The sequence below is a fragment of the Acipenser ruthenus genome, chromosome 21, assembly GCF_902713425.1.
Source record: "Acipenser ruthenus chromosome 21, fAciRut3.2 maternal haplotype, whole genome shotgun sequence".
In the NCBI taxonomy this organism is placed as follows: Eukaryota; Metazoa; Chordata; class Actinopteri; order Acipenseriformes; family Acipenseridae; genus Acipenser; species Acipenser ruthenus.
In genome coordinates this window covers 4,651,036-4,661,086 of record NC_081209.1, presented here as the reverse complement: position 1 = coordinate 4,661,086, position 10,051 = coordinate 4,651,036, and the positions used below count along the sequence as shown (strand labels likewise).

General features: G+C 39.2%; 1 protein-coding gene across 2 annotated transcripts; it reads right to left on the bottom strand.

Annotated features, from left to right (window-relative positions):
* Positions 1–813: 813 nt before the first annotated feature.
* LOC117426535 (carbonic anhydrase 15-like) lies at positions 814–9,819 on the bottom strand. 2 transcript variants are annotated; one of them, XM_058994444.1, is made up of 9 exons: positions 9,678–9,819; positions 8,370–8,471; positions 5,651–5,686; positions 4,994–5,164; positions 4,518–4,663; positions 3,887–3,979; positions 2,387–2,453; positions 1,892–2,058; positions 814–1,303 (listed from the first exon to the last, which is right to left on the bottom strand). In XM_058994444.1, exons 2-9 carry the CDS (start codon positions 8,452–8,454, stop codon positions 1,103–1,105), a joined length of 966 nt encoding a protein of 321 aa, XP_058850427.1. In that variant the 5' UTR covers positions 8,455–8,471; positions 9,678–9,819; the 3' UTR covers positions 814–1,102. The 2 variants fall into 2 exon arrangements, with proteins under 2 accessions (XP_058850427.1, XP_058850429.1); XM_058994446.1 differs by lacking the exon at positions 9,678–9,819 and adding an exon at positions 9,251–9,269.
* Positions 9,820–10,051: the final 232 nt, after the last annotated feature.

The window sequence follows — 10,051 nt, the reverse complement described above, 5'->3', positions numbered from 1 at the left end:
TTTTGCGGTTTCAGATTTAAAGACGTAATAATCAGGTGGCAGCGATGGAGGGGTTAATGCCTCCCCACCCGCTCCATTGATTACTGATCTTCCAGTCACACATATCTCTTGTCACCGAGGCTGGCTGGCACCCACACAGTATAGTTACCATGGCATTTAAAGAGCAAAGTCACTTAAGTGGATTCACTGGAAGTCTGAGCAAGTTCCCTAATTCCATTTGATCTTCCTGTAATGAACAGAGCAGAACGTGTCTGAGTCTGTCACCTCGTGTAAAAGTGCATTAGGATAGGGGGATTGATATGCTTATCTGGGAAGGAGGCGTAGTGAAGGAACACATGCAAACTCCAGGAATACAGATTCCCACAGATTACAGTAATAATCATATAAAACTGCCCATTGATGATATATTTCCTTGTTACAGGATTTACATGAGCTTTAAAACAACTCCTTTCAGGAACAGTATAGATACACATAATATAAATAAATAAATAAAACACACACACACACCACTCAGCTCCTTTAACAAGGCATTCCAATAGCAAGATATTTTTTAACTCTGATCTAGTGTTAACAGTACTGCAGGCTTAATTGTAGCCCAAAATAGCTTCTACTGCCCAATATCAAGTTATGAACTAGATACGCAGACCAGCTTCCCATTATCATGAGGTCAGTATTACACTTGACCATTTATCTGTTCAAAAGGATAAAAACCAATATATCTCATCAACCCTGTCAGCACATGAACCCATTTTTCCTTTAAATCACTTTAGAAAACGAGTTTAGTGAGCTTGACAATATTAACAGTACAACACACAATTTAATTACTTTTATTTTCACTTGCAGACAGTGCATCATGGAGAATATATTTCTTTAAAAAACATCTACATTAGACTTTCCTTTAATTCAATAACATATGTACAGTTGTGTATTCCTAATGTATCTAATTATATAATATGCACACATTTAAAAAACAAAATTCTTATACTATAAAACTGTTTAAAATGTAAAATTTGATGTGGCTCCTTCTTCCAACAAAGTAGAACAGGTTTACTGACCTGCATAAACAGCATTTACAAATATTGGTTTGTGATCAAGACAGCGTTTACAGCAGCCTGATGGCCAGTAAAGGAAAAAGGAGCAGGACAATAGAAAGGGCAGGAATAGCGCCGCTGTTCATGCTAGCCTGCTTTGAAGCATAAATCCTGCGACGGTTCAAAGCCTGAACAGGGCGGAAGTTGTCTTGCATTTTCACTTCAGTCTGCCCACTGGCTGAGAAATGCACAGAGTTCACAAAGGCACTTAACTGGAAACGAGAGAGAGAAAAAAAAAATACTTACTGTATGCAACATCTTACCAGAACTTGATTAGGAATTACATCCCTCCAAAGAGGGTGGATTCACTATATTAAGTCAATGCAAGGTATTTCTGTTTCCAGAATTCTTGTAAAAACTACATACGATCAGGTGGGTGGCTATACTGAGAAATCTTTTTGCTCTGAATGGAATCCATGATCAAACCATTTCCTAATTCACCCAAAAACAGAGTCAGTTATTAACTTTAAATCTGCAACAAAAGTCTTGTTTAGCCTGTGCTAAACTCAAAGTGTAATGTTGCACACTAGCCACCAGTGGTCAGGTTTCTGCAATATGGCAATTTCATAAACTGTATGAATCACATATTACAGTAGAAGACAGTCTGTAGTGGTTTCACTTGCCATTGAAGATGACACCAAATGACAATTACATTTTCTGGTCTTGACTAAATGGTCAGTTCCTGGAGTATTCAATAAAGCATAGAAAAATGTACACCAATTCTTAATTTGTGGGGGATTTATTTGTGAAGACAGTTGAATAAATATCACACAATACAAGTCAGGGAGCGGCAAGCTTACCTGGGAGCTGCTAATGGGGATGGGATCCTCAAACACAGTCCAGATAACCGCCTCAGCACAGCCTGGAGTGGTGAGAGAGCCCCTGTACCGGTAGTATCTGCTCAGGAGGTTTTCCGAAGGAAGCAGACTGTCCAAACGGAATGTAGAGGCCAAATCCACTGAATCACCTATGGTGGAAATGAAGAAAACATTGCATCGTGCCCACTTTAAAACCTCCCAAAAAACTGAACTTTCCCCTACCTGATAAAAAAAACACCCCCCCACCCACACACACACACACACATACAACGTAAGCAAGGAAAAAATAAATTGGCGCTAAGAGTTTTTTTTTTTTTTGAAAAGATTTTACAACTGTGCTAAAAAAATTAAGACAATATTTATGCCTTACAGGGTCAAAGATTGACAAAAAAACAAGGGGAAGTTAAAAGGACTACAAACTATGCATGCAGATTGAAAAGGCCAATTGGAAATTGTACTGTACGGCGCTACACCTACCACTATAACTAACACTCTGCAAGCCATCGATAATGGTGTTGTAGTTTGTGTTATCCGTGTCGGACACCTGCAAGAAAAAAAATTTAAAAAACCTGGGTTGAATTTACTGTACTTAAGCATTTCCAAACTCAAACCTACACCAAGTATTTGACGCCTCCTTTGTTGCATGTATTCCTGGAGTATATTTCAGATATGACTGTGGGATGCATCCACACAGCATCACTTAAACCCTGATCATTTCCTAGTGGCATATTCAGATGAAGGCTTCTTACAAAAATGCTGAGCATGTCTAGACTGTAAAAAAAGAGGATCTCAAAAAAGAAGTTGAGTGGCTGCAGCCTTTGCCCCATTTCCACTTTCATTGAATTCATGTTGCTGCAACAGCTTCAAAAATCTCCTGATGGTTTGGAAAGAGCATTCGAAGTTTTAAAGAAACAGTACTGTACTGTTATTTTCTAATCTGAAATAACAGCACGAGTCAATCCAGAGAGGGCAGAAATTCTGAACTGATCTAGCAGGAAAAAATAAATAAATAAAAAAACACAACACACACCACACCTGCAAACAATGTATTAAACAGTTGAATGTGTGGAGACTCTGATTTCACCAGCAGATACAGCAAGAGTATCCATGGCTAAAGGAACTACAGTGAACAATTTCAGGGAATGTCTGCCATCTCTTCTCTTGTTGGGTCCAAAAAAGAGGGTTTTAGCACTTCAAAAAGTTGCATAAAGGAACCTCTGTGCCAACACTGTGTGAAAGGAAATTGCAGATCAAAAAAAGAAGCTGCCACACCTGGCGAAACCTAATCCTGTCTGACCAGGTCTCAATGGTATGCAGTATCTCCAAAGTTAAACTGAGATCATATCAAAACTGTGTAAAAACTAACCAACAGAAAAAAGTAAGTTAGAAGAGCACCTTGAAAGTCTTAGCATGAAAACAATGGAACGCCTTGGTGGGGACAAAGACCTCTTTAAAAATGTAAAAAAGAATCAAGTCATTACAGTGAGCACTTTATAGAAGGGCCTGCAAGAACAGAGTACAAGATCAAGGATGGTAGGGCTCTGTTTTAAAGTAATCTAATTAAATAGAAGAACACCTAATTCAATCAATAGGTTTTGGCAAAAAGTTGCTACTGTGTACATTTAAATCTCCCTGGAGAGGTTCTTGATAAAGGCACCATGGAGATGAAATGTGAGCATTAGCAGCTTCAAGCATGTCTGCTGCATTGCTACACACTCTTAATTAGGTGTGTCTGAAGAATAGCCAGGGTTTCGTATAACTTTTGGCTTAGTACCGATTGGTTCGGTAGCTGTCTTGCATTTTACTTTATTTTTAGCAGAGTATGGATTGGCAAATCTGGGGCATGTATACATACCATTAATAACAAATATTAAACTAGCAACTCCCCAAACATTTTCATTCTGATTGTTGCAAACATGTATACAAAATCAAGACCTCAAATAAGCTAGTATATAACATTACAGGAAACTGCCTTACCTTGTAGAAGAAGCCCAACACTGCTAACCCATTGGGGTCTGTCGCAGCAACTTTTATATCGGTATATTTGGAATGCATGTGGACAATATGGATCTGCAAATACATACATTTAGTGTTCAATAGGATGTGTGGGGTTTATCCTTGTAGTGTAGGTTTCAATGATCACATCAGTAATGTAAGCTTTTGCCAGTTATTAGCAAGCTGACCCCTTAAGTACTGCCCCCCCCCCATGGAGGGTTTAGGTGGTTAAATGTTTGTTTTTATTACTGCTAAAATTGACACACAGCTCTCTGGTATTCAGATAAATCATACACATCAATAGGCTTGCTTGATAAAACAGAGGACTGAAATGGACACACCACCACCAGTTCAAGTTAATTGAACATAAAGAGCAATGTCCACACTACTAGATCCGTTTTTAACTCTTGCTTTACCTGGGCCTCAAATGAACCTGAACCTGTACATGAAACACATCAAGCTTCATTACAAACCCAGATTAGCGCTAATCTCGGGCTGTCTTGCCTAAATTAACAATAGCTAGTCCAAGATGAGTGTCTAATCAGGGTCTGTCGATCTTTAATGTATCCCTGCATAGAAAAGTGCAACTTCAAAGCAGTCAGGTTATCCCTACCTCCATTGGATACTGATTTCCATCCAGCTGGTGTTCTGACCCATTCCCATTCGGCTTGCCCCAGTGGAAATGAAACTGTAAAGCATTGTATACTGCAGGCAGGCCTGCCCCGCTCACAGAGATGTCTGATCCAAGGTTCACCTGCACTGTAAATAAGCAGGTATACATTTAACAGGGCTTGTCTGATAAACAATTACATGTGCCAGCAGAGGTATGGTGCTCCGTTATAGCACTGTAGTTGGACGCAATAGTTAAAAGTATGCATTATTTGTGTTCTGCCTTAAACAAGGAAGGTTGTGAAAGATTCTGTGGCATTCATTTTTAATCAGACTAAAGTTATTTCACTCACACTTAAAGAAATACAAATTAGACTTACAAATACACTCCTTGCCACATGGCTCAGTTGTTTGCTTTATATTCTTGGTTTCCCCTAATAGAGTGCAGTTGGTGAACTACCCTTTATCTCTGAAACTTACCTGCATGTCCACTGTTTGCAATTGACCAGGCCCCTGCTGGGGCCGTGTTGTAACCCTTGAAAACAAATGCACCTAACTCACTGCTCCTTCTGGCTGTCTTGCGGTCAACATTAATTGGAGACTGATTTGCACCTCCACACTGATGATCCAAGACTTTCCAGTGCGCAGGACCTACAGAAAATCATGTACGAGAAGTCAACCAATCACGGTCAGGGATTTGTCAGTTCCAAAACATCTCCTCTTGTGTGCAGATCATCCCATACCTGGAACATACATTAAAAAAAAAAAAAACACACACACACACACAACTGTACAAAAGGTAAATCTACCTATACCAAAGACATGATTTTAATGGAGCAGTCTGGATTGCATCAACCCCCAGTTATTCCAGTCCACTCAATCCGGAGGGATTCTCCAATAAAATCCAGTAGTGTCTTATCCTGACTAAGTGTAGATTGATCAAATCAACCCCAGAACGACAGGCAGACAAACGTTTCGGATTCTGTCTCCGTAAGTGCATTTATAGTATACTGATGAAGGCACTAACCTAAACATGTGTCTACTTGATGGGATAGGCTTAGTAAAAAAGGCACGCTTACTTACAGTACAGGAGGAATAAATATAACAAGAAAGAAACAGCATTTATGAATGACTTACCACATGCTGCATCCTGGGTAGCATAGCACCAGGTACCTAAACCAAAACAACAACAATAATAATAATAATAATAATAATAATAAATAATAATAATAATAATAATAATAATAATAATAATAATAATAATAATAATAAATGGATACAGAGTTCAAACATGGATCACAGCAGTGTTTTCTGGTAGTAGATAGAATTCACAATTAAGAACAAGCCAGAACTACATTGAGCACACAAACTTAACTTTTCTAGTTATCACATGGATTTTATCTACAGGAGTTTTATATCCAAAATGCAAACGGATACATTGAAACTCATTTTCAAAAAGACCTGTACAGGGCACCTCCATGTTCGAATACACTTCACAACTGTCCACATTTATTCAAAGAAAGGTTCAAGCATGCCTTCTAGTTCCCTTTGGACATACCATAAAGCTGTGGACAACAGAACCGTGTATCCAAGCAGTCCCCACTAGGGTCGTCCCCTCTGAGGGACAACAAAACGGGACTGGAAGGGGTGTGTGTGTGTGTGTGTGTGTTTAAACTCTCTTTAGACATCCTGTATTCATCCAATAGGAAGCATTGACTATATTACTACAATAGTATTGACAACCAATTCATATTGTGTGTATTTCACTCAAAAGCTGGACAGGGTCGATTCATTAAAGGGTATCCCTGGTTTAACCACAGTGTAGAACATTCCTCCCCCCACCCCCCCCGCCCCCAACTGCCTGCTGCAATGCTTACACGTCTACTTGGCATTTGCTCAACGGGTCTGATGAGCGGTCAATAGCCATGTCTTATTAACTAGTACCTAAAGTTGTGTTACCAGATAACTTTAGAGCCTCTAAAGTTATCCTGATGTAACTATCACTGACACTTATCTGCTGTATTATTGAATTGTACTTTGTCACACTAGTACTTGCTTGAACCAAAGTCATTGTATTTATCTTGCTCTTAATTGTATTATTACTTGTACTGTGATACTTGAAATGTATTTGCTTACGATTGTAAGTCGCCCTGGATAAGGGTGTCTGCTAAGAAATAAATAATAAGAAATAGACTATGTAATTAGCTGGCTCTCCGATCCTCAGTACAGCACTGAGTTCTCTATACTAAATTGTATTGAATTAGCTGGCTCTCAGATCCCCAGTACAGCACGGAGTTCCCTATACAAGACTGTATTGAATTTCCTGGCCCTGCACATTGAAGACCTTTTATAACAAACAAAAGTGCACAGCTGCTAAGATTTGTGGAAATATTTTTTTAAGCTCCGATCACTTTTAAGCTCCGTACTGTGCCCTGCATGTTACAGACTGTAGTGGTTTTCTGCGAGTATTTCATCTACTGTACAGCAGATCACACTGCCTGCTGCACAGTCTGTGGTCACACATGCTGTAGCTCAGGCTGAACCTTCTTCCTTTGAGATGCGTGTGAAAACCACCATGAAAATAAAAATGCTGCACTTCCAGATTCGCTAGTTCTTTAATTTAGAAGTCCAATGTTTGCATGCTCGCTTGTACTGCATAACAATTAAGCCGTTCCTGTCCCGAGAATTACAGTGCAACAAAATAGATCCATTCGTACGTGTTTTGCACTTTGATCAGGGACAGAAGCAGGACTCCTGATGCATAGCAGCGTGATCCATAACTGGTTTCACACCTGAGCTTGTTGCCTGTACACGCTGTGGCTGATCAAGCTGGTAGTAAAACCTGGAATGGGTGGAACTGCTATACAACAGGAGTCTTGTTTTCATCTCTGTACATATAGATCTCAAATGTGCAGAAAGAAACGATAGCAAGTTTCAATTGATCTACTTTAGGTCAAAGGAAGTTTGTGGGGGACACTGCTGCTGTACCCTTGAGCAAGGTACTTTACCTAGATTGCTCCAGTAAAAACCCAACTGTATAAATGGGTAATTGTATGTAAAAATAATGTGATATCTTGTAACAATTGTAAGTCGGTACAGTAAATATCTAGCTGCAAAAGTTACTCGTTTTCCTTTTGGTATTAAAACCATCGAAATAAATAAATAAATAAATAAATAAATAAATAATAATAGCCTGGGTACCAGGCTTTGTGTTTGATCTTAGTTCAGCAGGTAAGCAGCGTGCCAGAACCTATAGGGCTAGTACCAATGTAAACTCTCGCCTTGTTTACACACAGCGTTCAGTCAGTCATACTGCACCACGTACACCAGCAAAAAAAAAAAAAAAAAAAAAACTCGATGGTTTTAATACCAAAAGGAAAACGAGTAACTTTTGCAGCTAGATATTTACTGTACCGAGAAATTGATGGTGCCCTAACATATTCCTGAATGTCCCTCTAACAGCTTTCACTTTGTATACACTTAAATATATAATAATAATAATAATAATAATAATAATAATAATAATAATAATAATAATAATAATAATAATAATAGGTTCGCTGAAAAGCCGCGCTCGACATTACGCTGCAGGCATTGCGCGTCTCTGGTGGCAGGTTAACAAGTTTCATCCAGGCGTACGTGATACACATGTTTTATGAATCTTATTTGACAAAAAAAAAAAGTTAGTGGCGTAGAACAAAGCCAAATCTGATGAAATCTAGGAAATATGTAGCAGTTTAACGCTGGACTAATTTATAATTCCATTTGCATGTTAGGGCAAGTCGCACTGGTACACTACACAAAAAGCCGACATGTTTACACAAATAAAATTGCAGTGTACGGGGCAGTAACTTACCCCCGGATGCCTCGGTCCCCGGCGGCAGCAGCAGCAGCAGCACCAGCAGCACAGGGAAGCTCAGAGCAGCTCTCAGGAATGGCATGTTGATCCCCCTTCTTGCTTTAAAGAAATATATCCTTTTCAGTATAATAGCGAGAGTATGGCTTTGTATATCCTCCAAGCAGCGTTTTTTTCACACTTTCAAGTTTGTTATTGCTTTCCTTCGTATGTCATCTTTTTTGCAGATTCCCTGAATAGCAGTAGTATGAAAACAGGCGGGGGATGGCTGCATGCAAGATCTGCCCATCGAGACACATCTTCAAGTACCGTTACTTCTCCTTAAATATTCATTAGGATGGGACCTGCGATTGAACGCATGGCTGTGTGGTAAACGGCTGGGCACTTGCCTAAGCCGGCCCCCACATTATAATTCTAAGACTCAGAAAACTCTTGGAAAGGGCACTGCTTCATCAGGCAGTGTGGTCTATTTCAAGTCAGAGATCCGGCTTTGAACGTCAGTCTGATATCGAATGATAGTACATTATTCAGACGCTTTGTGCGATTAAACAACAGAAAAATCATCCGAACACAGTGCCCTTGTCCTTTCCTTTTTTATTTACTTTAACCCAAACTTTATTTATATAATCCAACACATTTTCTATTGAATTAGGCTTTTATTTTTACTGGTTTGATGAAAAATCCCGAAACTAAATCAACAATCTTAGCCAGATTGATTAACCAGTATAAATTATATATTGACAGAAAGAAGCCCCCCCAAATACTTGATAAGGCAACTAACTTAATATATATCGACACTATTACAGCTGTTATGAGGCTTGTCTGACGGTCCTACCTAAAATGTTAAACAAACAAAAAGGACAGTTTTGAACATTCATTACCTGGCAAAACGCAAACTATGAGCGGCTATATTAGTGAGGATATCTGGCGCTTCTCTCTCAGCCGCAGTCGAACGGGTTATAAGATTCGTTCTGCGCAGTCAGGCAGCAGCGGAATCAGATTCTCAGTGTCCTAATCTAACACCTGACTTAGAAAAATGTGCTTTAATAGAAAATAAGGAGAATAGCAACTTCAAACATGTACGCCATTCTTCCACGTTTGAAGTCAACCCCGATATCGGATTATATGGGTAAAACGACGATAGTTCACAATTAAAGATTGCTTCTAATTGTTTCCCGGGGGCGCCCAATCTCAAACATTTAAAAAGCTATTAAGTTTGTTAAATTTATCGCTGGACAAAATCGGCAACGACTGTGTTAGAGAAACTAACTCATGAGCACTTCGGTACAACAAATAAATGCAATTTACCTTTGAACAAGACTTGATAGATACCGTGTGGAATAACTTTGTTGTCTTAGTTCAACGGTTGAAAGAATGCATGTAACGGCTACCGCGAATTCGAATGGTCCAAAACGTCAGTACTGCCAGTGTTTGTAAGCACGCGCAGAGCTTTGCCTAAGGAAAGTAATTCTCCGAATTCAGCTGTTTAATTTGGCTTTAAACATACCGGTGCTTTCTTTTCCCACACTGCACTAAAAGAATACTCCACCAAAGGTCATAGTGCTGAGGATGGACTAAAAAACTGTCTGAATGTTTTTTCAGCCTTTTCCTGCAGAATAACTTCTGTACTTTATGAACATCAATGGATGTTTTGTATCATTTTAATAAAATTAACTGTAACG